The following is a 22,189-nucleotide window of genomic DNA, read 5'->3' on the forward strand; positions in this document are numbered from 1 at the left end:
GTCTTAGTGGTATAAGTGGTATAGCTACTTTGATTCTAACTGATTTTCACGTTCACTTTCCCCTTCGTCCCTTTTACATCTCACGTATCAAATCTATCCTCAAGGCAGTCACAGGGATATCTCTGATGAACGCATCTTTACCAAACCGCACCGCCCAATACGTTTCAGTGATCCAAGTTCTATTCTTCTATTGGTCTCTATAGTATTTGTCAAGTTTCTCTGCGTAGATTTGAGGGAAAGGGATTTTCTCACGTGATGTATCGTGAGCAGACGAAGTCACGCCCATGGCAGATCCAAAGTGGAAACGTCTCGTTCCTGTCACAGACAAGATTGTGCCTCTTCTCGCCAACGCTCTTGTTGGAGGATCTCTTCTGGATAGACTTCTAGCTTTAAATGTCGTTTCCTATTCTCAGTACGACGAGCTTTCTCTTTTTTCAGAGAATCCGAGATATTCACTGGAAGATAGGTCTCGGAAGTTGCTTGAATGTCTGAGGCGACGTCCGCCTCCTAGCTTCGATGCGTTTTGCGCTGCCCTGCAGAAGGAAGATCGAAAGGCAGTGTACGATTTACTAGTCACTTCTGCCACAGCCACCGAAATTCAATTTCAAGAATCGGCTAAGCTGCCTTGCAAAACTCCTGTACATAAAACTCCAATTGCCCGTGTTGATAACGTGAAAGAAAACTCCTCTAGCCCCAAAAGGGCTGTGGATGGCGTTGTTTCTACTACAAGCGTAGCTCAAGGTCATGAATTGCCAAAGTCAAGCAGACCGCCTTACGAAGAACTTCTGGCTCAGGAAGATGATACTCGAATTGCCTGTGGTGAGAAGTGTAGTCCCAATTGCACCTCTGAACCTCAGAAAACGGCTCTATCAAGACGGCCAGCGACGCTATTAATTTTCGTTCAAGACGACCTTAAAGATGCTTGGGAACCCACTTGTGAAAGTTTTCTTCGCATTGTTGAATCATACGCTGCTGCAGCGCATCCTGAAAGAAAAATCTCGGTGACCTGGAAATACGTTTCAAAAATGACTTTCTTTCACGAAATAAAGTCGGATCGTATTTCAATTAACAAAGAGTCGGATCGTATTTCAATTAACAAAAAGTGCCTGGTACAAATTAACTTACCAAAGACGACACCAGAAGACTTCGAAAAATGTGGAAACCATCTCCTTGAGATAATGTCTAACTTGGTTTTAATTAAAATATTTAAGATCACATCCCGATGCTGTATTGTGCATTTGACTTTTACTGCAAACGGATTTATACATTTCATTTGCGGTTTGAACGCTGCTAGCAATTTTGCTCATCTCATAATCTTTGATTCTTGTGCGACACTTCAAATCGGTTCTCTCCCACCTGTCAAGCTCGCCGCTCTTCTACGTTTTGGAGAACCCCAATCAGTGTCTGAGGCATTTTCCCTCCTAGAAAAAGTAGGAATAGAAGCGTCAGAGTGAATGTGGCCTTATAACACTGTCTAACACAGAATCGCTTTTCCGTTCACCTATCGACGTCACAGCTATTTGATGCTGTAGATAAAGCTAATCATTGCTTATTTTATGTGCAAGAGAAGCTCAGGAGTGCTACTGAAAAAAGTAACATTTATAAAAAGTCAATTATTGATTAATTAACCTATATTCCTTAAGTCAATGACACCGGGCAATGTAATGAACACATAGTCACCTCTTTAGAAAACACGACTATGCAGTTGGAATTAAAAGTATGCTGTAAATTCAAAGACTAATTCAAGCAGGCAATTTTGATTAGATTCGTTACCTGAAAAAAAAATTTTCAACAATAAAGAAGCAGCTTGATACTGTTAGAAAACGACAAACGGTGAGCGCTAAGTTTTAACTAGTTCAAACAGGCAATCAAGCTAATGTAGACTTTGAAAATCAACAATACAGCTATAAGGAAGTATATTGATACTGTTCAAAAGACACAAAAGGTTTGCGGCACTTCATTGACCATGCTAACTAAGCAACGCGTTCGTAGAGCTAAAAATGTGGTTACTTCTTTTTTTAGGACAACGGCGCTTCGGACAAAGAAGTTGTAAACACTTCCGACCCGCCTAACCGTTCTCAGGAAATTTACGACGAGGCTCTAAGGCGCGGCTCCATAAGAGTGAATCGTTGTCGCGTCATTGTTGCCGGTCAAGACGGAGCTGGCAAGTCATGTCTTGTAGATTCTCTTTTGAACAGACCCTTCGAGAAAAAGAAAGCGAGCACAGAAGGAGCAGCCGTAACAATGATCCACACAACGACAAGCGGTTGGGTCGTCACTGACACGAAGGATCACTTAGATCCGCTAATTGCAGAGGGTGTCTATCGTATGAATCAGCAGCAGTTGACGTCGAAGAGCTGGCAAGAAGACTCTTCTGAATCATCCCATTTTGTACTAAATTCAAAACCGAAAGACGAAAAGGCAGACAAAACAGACCCTTCCTCAGCAATAATTTATCTGAAACCAGCACCAACAGTAGAAACGCAGGAAGAGGATTTGAAAAAGTTTGGTATTGAAGCGAAAACGCTCACGTCAAGCCAGCTACAATTAATCAACACTTTTCTCACAAATAGACCAAGTAAAGAAGATCTTCGTGAGAGAATCCTGGGCGTTCGCGATATCTGGGATTTGGGTGGACAGGAAGTTTATCTCGCCACTCATTCGGCTCTCATGCCGGACAGCAAAGCGTTTTGTATGTCAATTTACATGATTGTAATGGACATCTCAAAGTCGCTGTCAGATAAAGCGGAGTCGTTTCATCGATCATCCGATGGCGAAGTAGTAGACCTAACAAATGAATTAGGCTGGATTCGCACAAACGGAGACTTTCCTCTCTACTGGTTTGGGTCAATCACAACGGCCCATGAAGAGACGCCTAGGGGCGACAATTGGCTGGGCAAAGACGAAGAAGTGGCTCCTCCTCCTGTCTTTGTAATTGGAACTCACCGAGACGTCTTGGACAGCAACAAGGAGAAGTTTCCGAATTCAGACTCAGTAAAAGAATGGTTGATGGACCAAGGCAAGTTACTGGAAGAACTTTTGAGCGACAGCGACTTCAAAAAACACATCGTCATCCCGAGACCCAAGAAAGACGAAGATTTCCACGAAATGGCTCATTTCATCAAAAGAATTTTCCTAATAGACAATTCGGTCTCCGGTTCAGGTTCCCCGTGTAAATGCGTTGAAGAAATTCGAGAGCGAGTCGATCGCATGACGACGTATTGGCAAAAAGCGAAAAAGCAGCCTCTATTTTGGGTTTACCTTGAAATTCTTCTGTTTCGGTGGAGCGAGGTCATGAAAACTGTTGTGGCTAAAGTAGACGAAATAGCGATGCTAGCTCAGCATCCGACAATCTGCAATATTTCAAGTCGAGACGAAGTCCTCGTGGCTCTGAAATATCTCGCAAGCGTCGGAGTAATTCTCTATTACCCGGAAGTAGAAGACTTGAAGAACGTCGTTTTTACGAAACCTACGTGGGTAATCAAAATGCTGTCAGCTTTTGTGACAGCGGTAAAGCCAGGTCCGTTGATGGAGCCACAGTCGGACTCTCTGACAAAGAAAGGAGTGATGACTAATGACTTGATGATGTATCGTTTACAACAAATACGCAAAGCCGACTGTAGTGATTCGGCTACTGACCCAAAAGACGCCGATAGCGAAAGAGTTGAAGCAGAGAATAGGCTAATTGTACGTCTTCTAGAACTCTTTGACGTCATCACACCTGTTGAAGGCCAGAGGAATTATTACGTTCCTTCAATGCTCAAAGCGCCGTTTCTGCATAATTTTACTTATTTGGAACGTCTTACTTCTTCAGGCGACGAGTCACGTCGTTTCGATCTTCCGGCTCTCATCGTCATCCCAAAGAAGGCAAAATTTGTTCCGGAATGTCTCTTCTTTCGTCTTATAACACGCTTTCTCAAAGTGTATCCGATGAAACCGCGGCTTTCACGTCATCAATGCATCTTCCTTGTTCAAGACAAATCGCCGTTAGAAGGTACGTACCGCCGTAGCGGCATTTTTCAGTTTAATCGTTTTAATCCTTTGCTAATATTAGTATTAGTGGAAGTTGAGCTGTTGTATCACAAGCGAGGCAAATGGGTAGCTTTGACGATTCTTTTTGTAAATGAAGAGGACCGGGAAAAGATAAGCGGACAGTTCTTGCCGTCAATCAAGAGCGAGTTGCACGAGCAAATGAAAAATGTCTGTATGCAAGGCATGAGTGGTTTTAGGTATAGCATCTGCTGTCAAACAAAGAAAGCCGCTCGTAGGGACGGGGAGTTTGGCATTGATCCCAAAGAACTTTTTGTTTTCGACGAGGATAGCGACGATTCATCACAACCACCACGAAAAATTCCCAGAGTCTATTTTAATCCATTCGATGAGCCAATTTCTAAAAAACAACAAGAGTTGAATGTTGACTGTTGGTTTGCACCCAAACCCATCAGTGATAGTCAAGGTAAGATAGAGGTAGTATACGTTTCACTTGATTGCTGTACAGTTTTTTGCAGAGGCTCTTCCTCAGGCGATCAATAATCGCCTTACTCGCATTGTTGCGTCCTTAGTCAAAGCAAAATGGGATGAGTTTGCTGTTTTCTTGGAGAATAGTGCCAGTGACATACAACAATACAAAGAAAATTGGGGCTCGAATTTTTTTCGGGCCGTGAATGTCATAGACAATTGGGTAATAAGATGCGGTCGAGAAGCAACCGTGAATGTTCTTATTCGAGCTTGTGAAAATTGTGGCGTTCACAGACATAAAATTGCAGCTGCTTACAAGGAGAATTTGTGAGAACGCTTAGTTCTTGAGACCTCCCCTTTTTCAATTTTTTTTAGATTCAGTCAACGGGATCAGTACTTTGCGTCACCAATTGAAACGAAACAACCAGGCGTCGGAGAGGTTGGCCAAGCTAGAAGTATTTCTTCGCCTTCTTTGAATTTTATGAAGGCTCCTCGTCTTCCAATTGATCCAAAAGCTTTTCCAACCGGTTCCAAGCCTCTGATTTCAATGAAGAGTATTATTCCGGTTTCCGAAGAAGATTTTATTCTTGCTTCGTCGGAGCCGACGCATTTGTTGGAGGATCAAAGTTCGTCGAGTCTGAAAGATGGCAAAGAGGAGAGGCAGGAAAGGGCTATAGCCTCGCCAAAGAATCTTTCTGCCAAAGTAGACGTACTCGATGATACAAAAGGCATACTTTGCCTAAAACACACGAACTGGAAGAGCGTTGGAGAGGTTCTTGAATCCAATAAATTGGTTGACACTTCAAAGGCTTCTGAACTGGTCTCGGAGTCAGTGGAACACACGAACTGGAAGAGCGTTGGAGAGGTTCTTGAATCCAATAAATTGGTTGACACTTCAAAGGCTTCTGAACTGGTCTCGGAGTCAGTAGAAGTCAATCGTTTTTGCAAGGATGTTTTTGGTCTGATCCGTTCTTTTGTCATAAAAGACAGGCGTTCATGCACAGTAGGCAGCGGAGGAGGCCAGATACACTTGAAAAGCACGGGAGTAACTGTGACTCTTCCAGAGAATGCTGTAAGTGAAGCTACGAACATTTCCGTGACCTCTTATTTTCCGGAAGATTACAAAGAAACTCCAGCAATAACTTGTGTCACCACAGTCCTGCCTCATGGATTGACCCTTAGAAAGAAAGCAGCAATGGAGCTGCGACATCATCTCAACTTAGAAAAACCGTTTAGAATTAGAATTCTTTATCACAGTGGCCTTTCAACGTGTGAAAAAGGATATCAGTTGCTTGCCGATCTGAACCAAGGGGAAATGTCTGCCGTTGACGGTGAGACTGAATTTCGAGTGGAAAGAAATTGCATTCGCATTCTTTGTCGTGGATTCTCCGAGCACTGCATTATACAGGAAGGTTATTTTTTTATTTCTGTTCGACTTTATGCTCCTCTTTCTTTCACTGAAGGAGATTCGCAAGGAAGTGTTGTTGCATCTCTATCGTGTCAGTGCGATGAGGTTACGAAAAAAATTGACAAAGATCAGAGAGAATTGGCTGGCGAACCCAGAGAATGCAAGGACTTTCAGAATGATTACATCAACGTTGACTCAACGGAGAAAGTAAAGTTGTCTGTCGATCCAACGAATGACAGTTCGGTCTTGTTTTCCGTTAACGGCACCTTAAGTCGCTCTATTCCTGCAATGGTTTTGAAGTCAATGATTGGTGAAGGCCACATGAAGTACATAACACAATCGTTTAATCTTAAGCGGACAAAAAACACATGTGTCAGGATTAAATTTACCTTTAACGCTTTTGACAAAACTGGCTCTACCGTAGGGTCATTTCAGCTCTACCCGGTAATATGGCGACAGATGCCAAGACCGGAGAATTTGAGGTCTCCTTTAAACGGACATTCCAGGAATGACGACAGGTCAATTCATTCCTCATCAGTAAATGCTATGGTTAGTCGAACAGCTGAAGACCAGCTAGACAACGTGGTGTCTCCAGATGAACAAAGTGATGTGGCTAGAGGCATCGGACGTGGCTGGAGGCATGTAGGAGCGGCTCTTGGGCCGGACCCAAAGTTTACGCCCATTGAATTAGATAGCTTTGAAGATCGAGATAGCGATCGAAATAGTGCCCTGAAAATGCTTAATACCTGGGCAGAAAAGCATCACAAAAACGCCACGAGAAGAATGCTCATACTTGCTCTGAGAAAAGAAGACCAAAACGCCTTGATATCAAGCGTTTTCAAGTGTGATCCCGACAGTCTTGCAACGTAGTGTCCTCCTTCATTGCACTGCTTTGGAGGCACAAGTATAGGGCTATGTGTTTCTAAGTGTGTAGTTTCATATCATGCATTGTTTTCAGGTGTATAGCCTCGTAGCTGCGTAAAGTTAATCGTGTTGGTATTTGTAATGCTGATATTGTGACGTCTGACTTGTCTTAATGAATTGCTAGGATCTGTCATGACTACTGTGAAATACAGACAAAGAAAAGTCGTAAAAATGTATGAATAGGAGAATCAATGAATCACTCCACGTAATACACGTAGTTAGAATAATAACTGTTAGATAGAGCATAAAGTGTCGTCATCATCAGCAGAACTAGCAGCAGCCAGCAAACGACTTTGCTGGAATAAGTGAACGGTTTCAGACGTACAGCATAGGGAGTTACGCATACATATCGGTGCTCATATTTTAAATATTTTAGGCTGTGTTACTCTTGCTTGCTTGCTTGCTTGGCGACTGCACATGCTAGTCATGTGACCTCATTGCAACATTGCGACGGACGGCGACAACGTTTATCGACGCACTCGCTGCCCAACGGCATCGAAAGAACTGCAGCCAAGATCTCTTCCTTTCGCCGGAGCTCATCCTCTCAAAAGGAAAGAACGAGAACGCGGAAACACGGTATTTTTTGGTCGAATTCTATTCCGGAGATTTTTCCAGTCTTCCTCTAGTCAAAACAAGGCCTGAAGCTGGCGAAAGCGTTCATAGAGAAGCGATAGACGCTCTCTCGACCGCTAAGCGACTCTAACGACCACAAAAGCTTCGCAACGGCCGATAATCTTCCAGCGCAAGTTGGCTGAAGTTACGGCAACGGGCTAATCTTCTTTCAGACACGGAGTTGAGTTGTTTCGCTTAGAAACTGCGAGACTGAGTGGAAGAATCTAGCCATCATCGCCTTGAAATATTCGGACGCTTTTCCAGGCTTCAGAAATCGTGCAAAAAATACTTTGTCTTTCTCAATGGGTAAAAAATTCGATCTCAAACAAGAAGCCTGATTTATTTTATAATATCTAATCAATTATTTAATTAATTCATGCTGTGTATGTATGCTGTTTTCTAGATCTTTTGATGGCGTATTCCTCCGACAGACGCTAAGAAACTTATTTGATATTGAGAGTTTATCAGGCCCTTTGCCAGTATACCACGTAATATTATATTGGTATTTACACTGTTTGACTCACGTCATTTTTTCTTAGAAAGTGCTTTTATGCTCTACTAACACGCCAGTCAGAAACTCGCCAGAGCTGCACACAGTCATGAAGCTACGGCGGAGTTACTTTATAACTAGTACTTATTTATCCATTCATTCCGGAAGTTATGTCATCTTTTTTTTCAGGTCTTCTAACCGCAACTGATTTTATTTTAGTGTACGTTTGTTCACATTTAAACTCACACGAACAGGCAAGCACAGTCACAGAAACGTTAGTCTCTTTCATGCTATTCATTCTTTTTTCTAAATTTCATTTCAGAAAATGCCAAGGATGACCATCCTTTCCATGTGTACCAAGCAATGCGATTTTGCCCGATGCCACTCATATACAAACCATTCAGGAAGGTACGATGACAGCTGTTAAACCACCAACCACCGTTCCAAGCAGCACAGCGACCACTACTCCACTTATCATTGTCTTGATCTTTTGTAGAAAACTTCATTCCATTCATGTTTCCATATGATGTTCCAGACGCTGTCATTGCATCACCTGCTGTGCCACTGTATCCACTAAAGGTTAGCGTGTACTTGGAATTGGAGTCTCCTACATTGAAGCTACTGAACTTGGCATACGCACTGTTTCCTGAGTAGTCTTTCAAGTCAATTCTTAATTCATTTGCTCCATTTAGCTGCAAGAGCTGGTGAAGAGAAGATAAGCCAAGCCAATAATCGCTACTCAGATTGCCAAATCCTCTTTCGTAGTCATTCCATTCCCGATTAAAGTCAACTGATCTATCTTTTCGTCTTTGAAAGACTGTCCATCCCCCGCCGTCAGTCTCCATGTCACAGTAGACAGGAATGAGGCCTATTCCCACGAAGGCAATTGTGAAACTGCCACTTGAAAGATGAGGAGATCGTTTATGCAGACAAGAGCAATCGCAGCCTTGCGAACTAACAATTACTAAACATATTGATCTTGTTGAACTCAGTAGTCAATGGCTCAAAACCTTACTTCCTAGATCTTCAAGTTGCTTTTGCAGTAATTCAATGGGCATGACGCCAGGAGGACCTTGAATGCCTTGTTCACCTTTCTACCACAAAACGAGTTCTCCAAATTATATATTTATTTAGGTGATGGAACAGCACCTGCCCTTTGTGACCATGCTGCCCAATTTCTCCTTCAACACCCTTTGGTCCCGCAGGTCCTGTGACGCCAGAAAAACCTCGATTTCCCTTGTCTCCTTTTGAGCCAGCCTTTCCAATCTTTCCCTTTTAAAATAACAATTTAGGTCATCTGATAAATTTCTCATTGTACTGCTACCTGTGCACCGGTGTTTCCTCTGTCTCCTTTATCACCTTTAAGTCCTCTTGGTCCCAATAGCCCTCTCTCTCCAATTGGACCCTACCATTATGACCAGTTGTCGTACCTGCACATTCGGTACTTTCACTACATACCGCTCTTCCAACTGTACCAGGCGGTCCACGTGAACCGATAGTGCCAGGTAAACCTTGTGGTCCTACGGGGCCTGGCATTCCCTGAGGTCCAGCAATGTGTTTGTGATCACACGCTGTCGACAATGTCTGCGCCGGAATTAGATAAGTTTCATAGGCCAAAAAATGCTTGCCTGAGAAGACGCGTTTGTCACAACGTAGCCAAGTAGGCAGAAGAGCAGCAAGGTTCTCATTGTTTTCAAAAAAGTATTTGGTATGAAAGTCTTCTTCTGCCTGTGCGCTTTTATAGATGCATTTTAGGTACGGAAGAGACGGAATGACGTCAGGTCCGTGGTTTTTACATTTCAAGATTTCCATAAATGGACTTGTCCACGTGCGGGGGTGAGTTGCGCCTGCGCAAGACTCGTTTTCGACGTCACCATTTTCTCCTAGGAGAACGCCTGCGACCAGACGCTTTTTCGTCTCGTCAGCTGCAGAATTTCTGAACTGCTGCGTGTTTCCGACTGCATTCTACCAGCTTTTCGCCTCGAAACATCGTCGAATAGCGGAAATACGCTCTAATTCTTCCCGACTTCACTTATATGGCCTAGTTTCGAAACCAGGAGCACTTCGGTCACCGAAACGACTTGGTCGCGGTAGGAAAATCGAACGCAAATTACTCTAACGGAGTTCGTTCCGTCAGGAAACGAAGACCTTCGCAAGAAATTACATTCAGTATTCGAACGCTTTTCTGGGCTTTGGAAGAAATCGTGCACAACGACGAAGCCAATCCTTCCTTCTCTAACTCGTGTATGAATGTCTTAGACAACTCATTTGATATAGAGAGTTCCGCGTTTGCTAGTGAAACAATTCTAGTTAATGTTGTAATATTGGTGTGTCTTTTGATTTACTAACCTCGGTCTTTTTAGCAAAGGCTAGTCGAAAGCTAGTCAGAGTGTTGCTTCTCTCCTTTTACACACCTAAAAGTGAGTTTCTATTTCTATTGTATTTATTTAACCCGTATATGTGATTTACTTCTTAGGTGGGCTTTGTGACGCACTTCAGCGGCTCAACGAAAATGAGCCAACATTAGACCTTCGCTTATTGAAGAACGTTCACAATTTCAGTACAGTCATTACCTTCATTGAGGCTCTACAAAGATTCAACAATATCTTGTATCGACAACGGCTATCATCTCTAAGGTAAATATACCTTGTGAATATGTATACATATGAATATACTTTTGTCGTAACTGCTGCTCGATTGGAAAGCGTTTCCTTTGGCGCAAATTCTCAGACTCGTTTATTACATCGACGTACAATCGAATCGCCTGTCTAAAATTCAATTGGACGGCACTTGCGACGGGTACGATTGCTTGCAGTTACACTCACACATACGGAAAGGCAGTCTCAGCAAAAGAAACGTCAATCTCGTCTACGCTATTCATGTCCTTCTTCTAAATTTCATTTCAGAAAATGACAAGGGTGTGCTTCCTTTCCATGTGTGCCACGTGATACGAGGTAATGAGCCTCTATCACTCCGATGCCCATTATTCAGAAAAGAATGAGAGCAGGCATTAAACCACCACCCAGCATTATTATAAGCAGCGCAGTTAACGCCGTTTTTGCTGTCGTGGTCTCAATCTCTTGTCGAGAACTTCATTCCATTTGCATTATAATGTGAGAATCCAGATGCTGCTATTGCATCTCCCGCTGTGCCACTGTACCCACTAACCCTTAGCCTGTACTGGGAAGTAGAGTCCTCCACGTTGAAGCTATTGTACTTGGCGTACGCACTGTCTTCCGAGTAATCTAAGAATTCAATCCTTAATTCATTTGCTTCATTTTCCTGCCACAGCTGGTGAAGAGGAGCTAGGCCAAGCCAGTAGTCACCGCTAAGATTTCCAAATCCTCTTTCATAGTCACTCCATCCACGATTAAAGTCAGCAGATCTTTTCGTCTTTGAAAGACGGTCCATCCTCCGTTGTCCGTCTCCATGTCACAGTAGACAGGCATGAGGCCAATTCCGGCATAGGATATTGTGAAAGTGCCGCTTGAAAGATGAGGAGATCGGTTGTGTAAGCAAGAGCAATCACAGCCTTGTGAGCTTGCAATTACTAAGAGCACAATAATATAATTGATAATAGTAGTCAGTTGCATACTTCCTAGTTCTTCAAGTTGCTTTTGCAGTAATTCTATGGGCTTGACACCAGGAAGACCTTGGTCACCTTTCTAGTGCCAACTTCTTTTAAATTCATATCCGAAGAAATAATAGAGCAGTACCTGTCCTTTATGACCACGCTGCCCAGTATGTCCTTTATCACCCTTGGGACCCGAGGTTCCTGTAAGACCGGAAGAACCTTGGTTTCCTTTATGACCTTCTGCGCCAGCCTTTCCAGCCGTTCCCTTTTGAAAGTAATCAGTTCGTAGCTTTAGTAATTTGGTTATGATCTTACTGTTACCTGTTCACCAATATTTCCTCTGTCACCTTTATCACCTTTTGGTCCTAGTAGTCCTCTCTCTCCAGGAGGACCCTAAATAATAAACTTACTGGTCAATTGCTGGTCAAAATAACTATGCGCACTTCTCGTCCAACTGGACCGGGTGGTCCATGCGAACCAATAGTGACAGGTAAACCTTGAGGTCCCACAGGACCTGGCAATCCCTGAGGTCCAACGATATGCTTATGATCACACACAGACTTAGCTAATGTCTGCGACAGAAAATCAAATTTGTTCTTATAGGATCAATGAAAAAAGATAATTTTAGCCTGAGATGACGCATTTTCTACAACGTAGCTCAGTAAACAGAAGAGCAGCTGTTTTTTCATTTTTTCGTTACTTGAAGTCGTTTGAAGGAACGTTGAATGAATGAAGGTTCTGATCTTCTGGTGTGCTTTAGGATGAATTTTGGATACGGAAGATACGGAATGATATACGGAATGACATACCAAATACGCAAGCTCCGTGTCATGAACTTTCAAATTGCCATAAAAGGACTTCCCTTGTCTACGAAGTAGAGTTGCGCCTGCGCAAAATGCCTTTTGTGACTTGGACGGCCAGGCGCTTTTGCGCCTAGTCAGCCGCGGCAATTCGAACGGTAGCGACAGTGTTTCAACCCTGATGACGAAAATACGCACTGACTTCTCCTGCATCCGAAACCAAGAATACCGAATCGACGTGTTCACGGTTAGGAAATCGAAGTAGAAGGACGCTAACGACTGAAATTGGGTTGTTTCGCCTAGAACTGCGAGACTGAGTGGAAGAATCTAGCCATCATCGCCTTGAAATATTCGGACGCTTTTCCAGGCTTCAGAAATCGTACAAAAAATACCTTGTCTTTCTGAATGGGTAAAAAATGTAACTCGATCTCAAACAAGAACCTTATTTATTTTATTATTTAATCAATTATTTAATTAATTCATGCTGTGTATGTATGCTGTTTTCCAGATCTTTTTATGGCTTGGACGATGGCGTATTCCTTCGACAGACGCTAAGAAACTTATTTGATATTGAGAGTTTTATCAAGCCGTTTTCCAGTATACCACGTAATATTATATTGGTATTTGCACTGTTTGACTCACGTCTTTTTTTCTTAGAAAGTGCTTTTATGCTCTACGAACACGCCAGTCAGGAACTCGCCAGAGTTGCACACAGTCATGAAGCTGCGGCGCTAGTATTTATTTATCCATTCATTCCGGAAGTTGTCATCTTTTTTTCAGGTCTTCTAACCGCAACTGATTTTATTTCAGTGTATGTTTGTTCACATCTAAACTCACACAAACAGGCAACTGCCGCTAGCACAGTCACAGAAACGTTAGTCTCTTTCATGCGATTCATTCTTTTTTTCTAAATTTCATTTCAGAAAATGCCAAGGATGACCGTCCTTTCCATGTGTACCAATGAATGCGATTTTCCCCGATGCCACTCAGATACAAACCATTCAGGAAGGTACGATGACAGCTGTTAAACCACCAACCACCTTCATAATAGGCTGCACAGTGACCACTAGTTTTATCATTGTCTTGATCTTTTGTTGAAAACTTCATTCCATTGACGTTTTCATATGACTTTCCAGACGCTGCAATTGCATCACCTGCTGTACCACTGTACCCACTAACGCTTAGCGTGTACTTGGAATTGGAGTCTCCCACTTTAAAGCTACTGTATTTGGCGTGCGCACTGTTTCCTGAGTAATCTTTCAAATCAATTCTTAAGTCATTTGCTCCGTTTAGCTTCAAGATCTGGTGAAGAGAAGCTAAGCCAAGCCAGTAGTCACCGCTAATATTGCCGAATCCTCTTTCGTAGTCGATCCATTCGTGATTAAAATCAACTGATCCATCCTTACGTCTTTGAAAGACTGTCCATCCTCCTCCGTCAGTCTCCATGTCACAGTAGACTGGAATGAAGCCTATTCCCGTGACGGCAATTGTGAAACTGCCACTTGAAAGATGAGGAGATCGTTTATGCAGACAAGAGCAATCGCAGCCTTGCGAACTAACAATTACTAAAGCACATTCATCTTGTTAAACTTATTAGTCAATGGCTGAAACCGTACTTCCTAGATCTTCAAGTTGCTTTTGCAATAATTCAATTAGCATGACGCCAGGAAGACCTTGAATGCCTTGTTCACCTTTCTACCACAAAACGAGTTCTCCAAATGATCTATTTTGGTGATGTAACAGCACCTGTCCTTTGTGACCATGCCGCCCAATTGCTCCTTTAACTCCCTTTGGTCCCGTGACGCCAGAAAAACCTCGATTTCCTTTGTCTCCTTTTGAGCCAGCCTTTCCAAGCTTTCCCTTTAAAATAGCAACTTAGGTCATCTGATAATTTTTTCTCATTGTACTGCTACCTGTGTACCGATGTTTCCTCTGTCTCCTTTATCACCTTTCAGTCCTCTTGGTCCCAATAGCCCTCTCTCTCCAATAGGACCCTACCATTATATGACCAGTTGTCGTACCTGCACCTTCATTACTTGTAACTACATACCGCTCTTCCAACTGGACCAGGCGGTCCACGTGAACCGATAGTGCCAGGTAAACCTTGTGGTCCTACAGGGCCTGGCAATCCCTGAGGTCCAGCAATGTGTTTGTGATCACACGCTGTCGACAATGTCTGCGCCGGAATTAGATAAGTTTCTTAGGCCAAAAAAATGATATTGTTTATGTTTGCCTGAGAAGACGCGTTTTTCACGACGTAGCCAAGTAGGCAGAAGAGCAGCAACGTTCTCATTGTTTTCATAAAAGTGTTTGGTATGAAAGTCTTCTTCTGCCTGTGTGTGCTTTTATAGATGCATTTTAGGTACGGAAGAGACGGAATGACGTCAGATCCGTGTTATTTCCATTTCAAGATTTCCATAAATGGACTTGTCCACGTGCGGGGGTGAGTTGCGCCTGCGCAAGACTCGTTTTCGTCGTGACCATTTTCTCCTAAGAAAACGCCTGCGACCAGACGCTTCTCGTCTCGTCAGCCACAAAATTTCTGTACTGCTGCGCCTTTGCGACTGCATTCTACCCGCTCGTCGCCTCGAAACGTCGTCGAATCGCGAAAATACGCTTTAGTTCTTCCCTACTTCACCTAGTTTCGAAACTAGGAGCACTTTGGTCACCTAATACACTCTATCGAGGTTGGAAAATTGAACGCAAAGCACGCAAGTGACTGTAACGGAGTCCGTTCGCTCAGGAAACCAAGACGGAGAATTTCGCAAAAAATCACCTTGAAATATTCGAACGTTTTTGAAGGTTTTGGAAGAATCCGTGCACTTGTACGTCCTGGATCTAAATCGGTAAGAATTCCAAAGAACCTTATTAGTTAATTAATTATTTAATCCATTTATCAATATCTTTAGTTTTCTTGATGAGTTTGGAGAGAGCGTCTTTATTCAACAGAAACCGTCTTTCTCTTCTTATCTCAGTCATGAAGGTAAGTCACTTATTCAGTATTTGTCCCACATGTCATGGGTCTTCTTCAGGTCGGCTATCTGCAGATGATTTGACGTCAGATTCTGCTCATTTTGTGAAATTCATTTTTTTCTCTGTTCTAAAATTTCCGTCAACGCATGTCAGTGTTTCAGTGAGTGAGAGCCAGCGTTACTGTGTGTGTTTTCTTATGTATACAAATTTACCATTGTTTTAGTACACCGTGATCAAGGACCACTACAATGATCTAACGTTATTCTATTCCAACGAAGGCAATACTCTCTTGCCTGAATTCAATTGTAGTCATATCTCGAAGCAGCTGGATCTTGCATTATCTCTTCTCTAAGGTAAATACCACGTGATTAGTTATCTCTATACTACTCTTCGAGATCTGCTAACAGTCACTTCCCAATCTGGCTTATTACAACTCATCAACCTATTTTTTTTAGATGATAATGAACATGGATTTAGAAATGTAGGTAAGAGATTTTCTAATTGTAATTGTACTTTATAATTAACGTTGAAATTTTAGTTGCAATTCACGACATCACAAACTCGTCGCCAAATGACTTCACTTCTTCAAGAGGCAGCGCATCTGAACTGAAGTCCTGCCGTTTCCATGACGACGGGTAATAATTGCTGAAAGTTTTGTCATTGAGCTCCGTTACCACGGCAGCAGATGTGCACGGCGTTGTCTTCAATCAAAGCCAAATATTTTGGAACTCCACTTCACAGCGATATCAAAGTATGTGACAAGCGTGTCTCTTCCTCAACCTTTCTCTTCTGACAGGTTCTGATTTATTGGTGGACTCCACGGGCCAGCTGTAGAGATTGCAGTGTCATCAGGTCTTTGTGTGGTAAGTGGATTTATTGCTTCGTATTCAGCTAAGGGTGTCTTTTAGGATAGGGGTCCTAAGCATGACCCCGTCATCAAAAACTGCTCCACCGGGGTCCTGGGCAAGACCCCGTCATCAAAAACTGCCTGGCAGGGGTCCTGGGCATGACCCCGTCAAAACTGCCTGTGCATGGAAACGCGAGGGACAACTGTGCTTTTTTATCATTTTATTCAATAAATTGACTGTCCCTCCCCTTTTATCTTTGAGCAGTTTTTTGATGACGGGGTCTTGCTCAGGACCCCGGTTGCGAGCCTTTTTTTTATGACGGGGTCATGCCCAGGACCCCAACTCCTAAACAACGAACGTCAAAAACAAGGACAAGTGCTTTGTAATAATGTACCTGGTCATAGAGTAGCAAAATGGTAAATGCGGTGCCATCATGCGTCTACGGCATCACGCAGACGCAAGGACCCCAAACGGTGAGGTTTACGCGTCACAAGATTATCATTATCACGAGTAGGTGCGACTAAGTAACTGCGCCATCAAAGTGCAAAAAATTAAAATAAACTTGATATCATGATCTTCCTTCCTGGGTTTCCACACTGCAAAAAAAGCAATTGACTTGTCAATTTATACTCTTCTTACCTCTACTAGACTACCCTCAAGCAGCAAAGCATATGACAAAAAACTAAATTACCTTCAGAGTCAACTGACCTAAAATCTCAACTAAAGAAAAACCTACAGAAGAGAAACCATAACACAAAAACTAATAGCACATAGATTACTTCAAAATCTCTTCACCTACGCTATTCCTAGACTACCTCAAAAAGCCATTAAAAAATCAGGTGGTGGCTGCTAGCTGAAGCACTGTGGGAAGGAGCTAAACGCCTACTAAAAATCCGCCCTACCCTACTAGCAGCCGCCTACCAAACTCTAAGGCAAGGGAGCGGACCCGTGCAGACTAACCGTAGTGATAAAGCACGCGATGGATAGTCTTTTTACTGTTCCACTACACCCTCTGTAACATGCCCTGCAACATACTTTCATGCGCTGCCATGACAACCGCCCTCACTCACGAACCCCAACCCGCTCTCAATTACACATTAGGAAAGCAGACCTAATAGTTAAACGGACGGAAATCTTCCATGCACGCGAGCGTGGCAGCGTCACGTCAGGCAATCCAACCCGTGTATTTCACAGAGAGAGACCCGCTCCCTATGTGAACGCCTACTCCGCAAGGACCCCCAGTTTTAAACCTGGTCACTCGTTGTCTTCATCAGGAAGGCTCTCGTTGCATTGCTCTAAAGGGTGACATTAGTTAGTGAGTCGCGTATAAGTGGTGCTTACGTACCTATACGTCTGATAGGAGCGTGACGTCATGTGCTATATTTTTATTTCCTTTCTTGCGCCGCGCGAAATCAGAGGCATCTAGAAAATAGACAAATGAATCAAATTTGAGGTAAAGTGGGTGGATGCCACGCAGGATTGCTCACCGGTGAGCGGATGCGCAACGAAAAATGAGAGGTGGGGGCGTGGGGCGTGTTCTCTTGAATTGACTTCAGCAATTCCGGCGACGCTGGAGACCAGAAAAAGGGTGAAAGCGGATTTACGGTAATGAAATCCGTGATCCTACGAATTGGCCGCCACTTTGGAGAAGCAGTGTTCAGCGTTTCACTGTCCCGCGGCATGTGATCCACAAAAAGTTTACGAGATCGTGTTCGACGGCGAAAGATCGTCACAAAATTCTTTGGATCACTTCACACGTGTTATTAGTAGAATTAATAGCAGTTGTCGCTGATCGATTATTGGCTTACCTGACGTCATCAAGACTACAGTACATAGTGTGACCATTCGGAAAAAGACACTCCCACGTAAGCCTATGAGCTGCGGTGCGATTTCTTGTACTACACTGTATTAATTAAAAAAGAAGTGAATAAATACTTACTTACCTAATACGTCAAAAGCGTTGGAGAAGCATTGAGCCATCCACGCTATAGTTTAGCTAAAATTGACCACCTTCGCAAACCTAAAATAAAAATCAATAAATAAATTTAATTAATTATTGACGAGTCGCTCTAGTATCGAATTTGGACTCGGATCAAACTTCGGGGTACTTACTTCATAGATCAGACGAGCCATGGGTAATAGTGAAGATCTGCTACGGCATTTTCTGTTGAGAGGCCCCTTTCGAGGGTACGCGATCGCGAATCGCGTTAGGGCCACGTGAAGCAATACTGAAGGTACTGAGAAGCTCCCGACCACTATTTCCACCTAAGAAAACTGATGTGTCACCGAGGAAGGGATGGGGTACAACGAATTGGCGGCTCAACCGTTTTTTTACGCTGCCCACGTCATCCGATGACAGGAGTGTCACAAAGCAATGACACGCCTTCGAAAAGCTTCTCCACCAGAGGATCCATCAGGCCGAATTTTTAGCGACAGTATTCATTAGCGTGCGTTATTGACGTGCACATACAAAAAAATTGTTTTATATTCTCAACTCAAAAGTTTGTAAATCACTCGCCGTTAGGTACGGTAAATTCCTACCTTATTCTTGTTGTGTTTAGCCTAATTATTCAACTTTTCTGTACCCTCGGACAGTAATTTCATTATCGTAGACGCATGACGTAATGGACCAAAAATAGCGCACACTACTCTCCAGACTAGATCATGTTCTCCATTAGCCGAGAAAGTAGCTAGTGACTCCGGAGTACTTTTTGAGAAGCAAAATGCGTTCTTTAGCTACGAATCCTTGGGCGAGGATGTCTCTTGAAGACAAACGAAAATACTACCGCTGTGGAGAGAACTACGAGACGCTCGACAGCCTAAAGACCTGGCAGAAATACAAAACATTGAGTAAAACGTTTCCTCGGGGGAGAAAAGGACCGGCCAATCTTCTCGTCCAATAGAAAGTCTCGTTGCGCGACAGAAACCATTTTACGCTGCAGATGAAAAGCTCAACGAAAAGGTGACCCTCTGGAAAGGAGATATCACGTGTCTGGAGATTGACGCAATCGTGAATGCAACCAAAAACTCGCTCCTACGCGGAGACGGAGGAGAAAAAAGAGGTTCCGTTATTTAATGTCCCGCATGTCAGGCCCATTTCCTCCCCCGTGAGAGAAAAGGGTCCCACTCGAGTACGTCATCAGTCATGTCATTGACTCAATTGTGGGTGTGGAAGAAGTAATGCCTACGGCATTTCGCACATACTGCCTTGAATGACCGATGGACCATTGTATGCATTGCTGCTTCGTGTCCATCTGGTCAATCATTCTGGTTCGTATGTAGCAGCGTACCTAGGCGTGAATTCTTCCAGACCCACAATCAAGTCATGACTGATGACATAGTCGAGTTGTACCAGGTCCTTTTCTCTCCACAGAGTGTAGAAGGAAAATGGTCTGTCATGCAAGGCTATACCGTTATTGACGCAGGATTCTTTACTTTGAATGTATGCTTTGCTTTGCATGCAGTCTATGAATGCATACATCGTGCAAACGGGGATTCACTGCTTGATGAATGCCGTACATTAGGCTGGTGCGACACGGGAAAAGCAAAATTGACATCCGGTCTAAGAATTTAAACTGACATTCTAAACGACAAAGTTTTATAATAAAGCACTTGTTTAGGTTATCGTTTGCCGGCTAAATGTGAGCTCTTATTTTGCGTGCTTCTGCATGTGCATGCATGCCATTGGTAGATGTTTTGCACGCTGTTGGACCTACTGGGAAGAAACCGAAGCTGCTGCGGAGTTGTTATAATGCGTGTTTAGCACTTGCATTAGACCACAATATTCGTTCGCTGGTAGTCTACTTGTTTGATTAAGATGTAACATCTGATTCTTTGTGCTTCAGGCTTTCTGCAGCATTTCGACTGGAGGGAACGAATATCCCAGGACAGATGCCGCCTCCGTTGCTATTGATACAGTTCGAAGATGGTTGAACGTTCCAGAAAATGCCGAAAAGGTCATGTGTTTGCTGCGATTGCAGTTTTTGTTACAATTTCTTTCATTTTAGATTGACAGAATTATTTTTTGCGTCTATACCTCTGCTGATCAAAATATTTATGAATCATTGCTGCCTTATTATTTTCCAGACGTACAAGACGTGCAACATGCGGAGGAAAGTGCAAGAGACGCTGCAGAACGAACAGAAACTTACCAACAGGAGGTGTGATTCCTAGGTCAATTTTTTTATTTTGTTTAAATCTATAGACTGTTATCATATAAGACTTAATTGTTCAGTCGACCATTTGCTTCTGACCTTGATTTGTTTAGGTTACCCATTTTCAAAAAATTTACCACGAGGCACTGAAACGCGGCTCAGTAACGGTGAATCGAACTCGCGTCATTGTGGCCGGTCAAGACGGAGCTGGCAAGTCGTGTCTTGTTGATTCTCTTTTGAACAGACCCTTTGAGAAAGATAAAGCGAGCACAGAAGGAGCGGTTGTGTCAATGATTCACACAGCAGCATGCGGGTGGGTTGCGACCGACAACAAAGACCACTTAGATCCGCTGATTGCTGAGGGCGTATACCGCATGAATCAGCAGCAATCGGACTCATTTCGTAGAACTATAGCATCAAACGACTTTGATTCCGAGTTAGAAAAGGTGAAATCAGACACATCAGAGCCTTCCCACGGCACTTCTTCAGAAGTGGACTCCGTCAAACCGGCCCCTGTAGTGGAAACACTGGAAGAAAATTTGAAAATGTTTGGAATTGAAGCGAAGACACTCACGGCTATGCAGCAACAATTGGTGACTACTTTCCTCGCAAGCAGACCTAGCGAAGAGGATCTTCGTAAGCAAATTTTCGGCGTTCGCGATATCTGGGATTTGGGTGGGCAAGAAATTTATCTCGCCACACATGCGGCTCTGATGCCAAACAGCAAAGCATTTGGGTTGTCCATGTACATGATTGTGATGGACATCTCAAAGTCGCTGTCTGATAAAGCAGAGTCGTTTCATCGATCATTGGATGGTAGTGTAGTAGACCAGAGTAACGAATTGGGCTGGATTCGCACAAACGGAGACTTCCCTCTCTACTGGTTTGGCTCAATCGCAGCGGCCCACGAAGACACGCCTATGGGTGGCCATTGGCTGGGTAAGGACGAAGAAGTCGCTCCTCCTCCTGTCTTTGCAATTGGTTCACACCGAGACGTCTTGGACACCGACACGGAAAGGTTTCCGGATCCGGAGTCCGTAGAAAAGTGGCTGAAGCATCAAGAACAATATTTTGAGGAACTTCTTAGCCATACCGATTTCATGAAGCACATCGTCGTACCGAAGAAACGTGGAGTCAGGGAGGACAATGAAGAATTTCACGAAATGGTTCACTTCTTCAGGAGAATATTCCTGATAGACAATACCGTCTCCGGTTCAGCATTTCCTTGTAGAAGCGTTATAGAAATTCGAGAACGAGTCGATCGCATGACGTCGACATATTGGAAAGGAATGAAAAAACAGCCCTTATTCTGGATTTATCTTGAAATTCTGTTGTTTCGTTGGAGCAAAGTTATGAAAACGGTCGCGGCAAAAGTTGACGAAATTGTAAAACTAGCTCAACATCCGACAATCTGCAATATTTCTAGTCGCGACGAAGTTCTCGTTGCACTGAAGTATCTTGCCAACGTCGGAGCAATTCTCTATTACCCACAAGTAGACGATTTGAAAGACTACGTTTTCACGAGACCTATGTGGGTAATCAAAGCGCTATCAACTTTTGTGACGGCGGCGAAACCGGGTCCATTGTTGGAGCCAAAGTGAAATATTCTAAGAGAGAAAGGAATAATGTCCAATGATTTAATGAACTATCGTCTGACGCAAATGCGAGACGCTGACATCAGCGATTTAGCTACTTCTTTAGAAGACGCTGGTCGGGAGCAAATTGAAGACGAAAATAGGCTAATTATGCGGCTTCTCAAACTTCTCGACGTCATAACGCCAGTTGCAGAATCTTCTCTCGTTGAATTTTATGTTCCTTCAATGCTTACGAAGTCATTTGTGTATTCTCCTACGCATTGGGAATGTCATCGTCACTCGCTTTCTCTTCCCGCTCCTCTTATCGTCATTCCCATTAAACTGAAGTTTATTCCGGAGTGCCTCTACTTTCG

The 22,189-nt window shown here is 43.3% G+C and overlaps 2 protein-coding genes, 3 long non-coding RNA genes and 2 pseudogenes across 7 annotated transcripts; 2 read left to right on the top strand and 5 right to left on the bottom strand.

The window, feature by feature from the left end:
• Window positions 1-8,182: 8,182 nt before the first annotated feature.
• On the bottom strand, window positions 8,183-8,962 carry LOC136197954 (ficolin-2 pseudogene; annotated as a pseudogene).
• A 2,235-nt stretch (window positions 8,963-11,197) lies between these two features.
• Window positions 11,198-11,938, bottom strand: LOC136198045 (ryncolin-1-like). Its single transcript, XM_065987994.1, has 5 exons — window positions 11,927-11,938; window positions 11,788-11,859; window positions 11,609-11,731; window positions 11,488-11,557; window positions 11,198-11,442 (listed from the first exon to the last, which is right to left on the bottom strand). Exons 1-5 carry the CDS (start codon window positions 11,936-11,938, stop codon window positions 11,198-11,200), a joined length of 522 nt encoding a protein of 173 aa, XP_065844066.1.
• Window positions 11,939-13,135: 1,197 nt separating this feature from the next.
• LOC136199835 (ficolin-2 pseudogene) lies at window positions 13,136-13,718 on the bottom strand (annotated as a pseudogene).
• A 1,063-nt stretch (window positions 13,719-14,781) lies between these two features.
• LOC136199845 (uncharacterized) lies at window positions 14,782-16,290 on the top strand. Its single transcript, XR_010673199.1, has 7 exons — window positions 14,782-14,953; window positions 15,010-15,112; window positions 15,176-15,249; window positions 15,299-15,399; window positions 15,463-15,720; window positions 15,778-15,990; window positions 16,036-16,290. It is a non-coding gene; the product is annotated as an uncharacterized lncRNA (long non-coding RNA).
• Window positions 16,291-16,378: 88 nt separating this feature from the next.
• LOC136199853 (uncharacterized) lies at window positions 16,379-17,650 on the bottom strand. Its single transcript, XR_010673207.1, has 3 exons — window positions 17,575-17,650; window positions 17,433-17,509; window positions 16,379-17,382 (listed from the first exon to the last, which is right to left on the bottom strand). It is a non-coding gene; the product is annotated as an uncharacterized lncRNA (long non-coding RNA).
• A 75-nt stretch (window positions 17,651-17,725) lies between these two features.
• Window positions 17,726-18,475, bottom strand: LOC136199849 (uncharacterized). Its single transcript, XR_010673204.1, has 5 exons — window positions 18,412-18,475; window positions 18,200-18,352; window positions 18,031-18,107; window positions 17,896-17,985; window positions 17,726-17,836 (listed from the first exon to the last, which is right to left on the bottom strand). It is a non-coding gene; the product is annotated as an uncharacterized lncRNA (long non-coding RNA).
• A 265-nt stretch (window positions 18,476-18,740) lies between these two features.
• LOC136199824 (uncharacterized) lies at window positions 18,741-22,146 on the top strand. Of its 3 annotated transcripts, none has more exons than XM_065990148.1 (9): window positions 18,741-18,773; window positions 18,824-18,937; window positions 18,991-19,149; window positions 19,552-19,647; window positions 19,708-19,728; window positions 19,779-19,882; window positions 19,933-20,043; window positions 20,095-20,247; window positions 20,355-22,146. In XM_065990148.1, exons 1-9 carry the CDS (start codon window positions 18,752-18,754, stop codon window positions 21,840-21,842), a joined length of 2,268 nt encoding a protein of 755 aa, XP_065846220.1. In that variant the 5' UTR covers window positions 18,741-18,751; the 3' UTR covers window positions 21,843-22,146. The 3 variants fall into 3 exon arrangements, with proteins under 3 accessions (XP_065846220.1, XP_065846221.1, XP_065846222.1); XM_065990149.1 differs by having other exon boundaries at window positions 19,612-19,647; XM_065990150.1 differs by lacking the exons at window positions 18,741-18,773; window positions 18,824-18,937 and having other exon boundaries at window positions 19,041-19,149; window positions 19,461-19,647.
• Window positions 22,147-22,189: the final 43 nt, after the last annotated feature.

Source organism: Oscarella lobularis, chromosome 1 (genome assembly GCF_947507565.1).
Source record: "Oscarella lobularis chromosome 1, ooOscLobu1.1, whole genome shotgun sequence".
NCBI classification, from domain to species: Eukaryota; Metazoa; Porifera; class Homoscleromorpha; order Homosclerophorida; family Oscarellidae; genus Oscarella; species Oscarella lobularis.

What these genes read in the sequence shown, in the direction of transcription:
- LOC136198045 (XM_065987994.1), bottom strand. An exon ending in AGCGTGGTCATAAAGGACAG is followed by an intron (nt 11,558 to 11,608) that starts GTACTGCTCTAT and finishes AGTTGGCACTAG; the next exon opens with AAAGGTGACCAAGGTCTTCC. An exon ending in GCAACTTGAAGAACTAGGAA is followed by an intron (nt 11,443 to 11,487) that starts GTATGCAACTGA and finishes TTGTGCTCTTAG; the next exon opens with TAATTGCAAGCTCACAAGGC.
- LOC136199824 (XM_065990148.1), top strand. Translation starts at nt 18,752, where the DNA reads ATGTTCTCCATTAGCCGAGAAA. An exon ending in GTTCTCCATTAGCCGAGAAA is followed by an intron (nt 18,774 to 18,823) that starts GTAGCTAGTGAC and finishes TGCGTTCTTTAG; the next exon opens with CTACGAATCCTTGGGCGAGG. An exon ending in AAAAGCAAAATTGACATCCG is followed by an intron (nt 19,648 to 19,707) that starts GTCTAAGAATTT and finishes GCACTTGTTTAG; the next exon opens with GTTATCGTTTGCCGGCTAAA.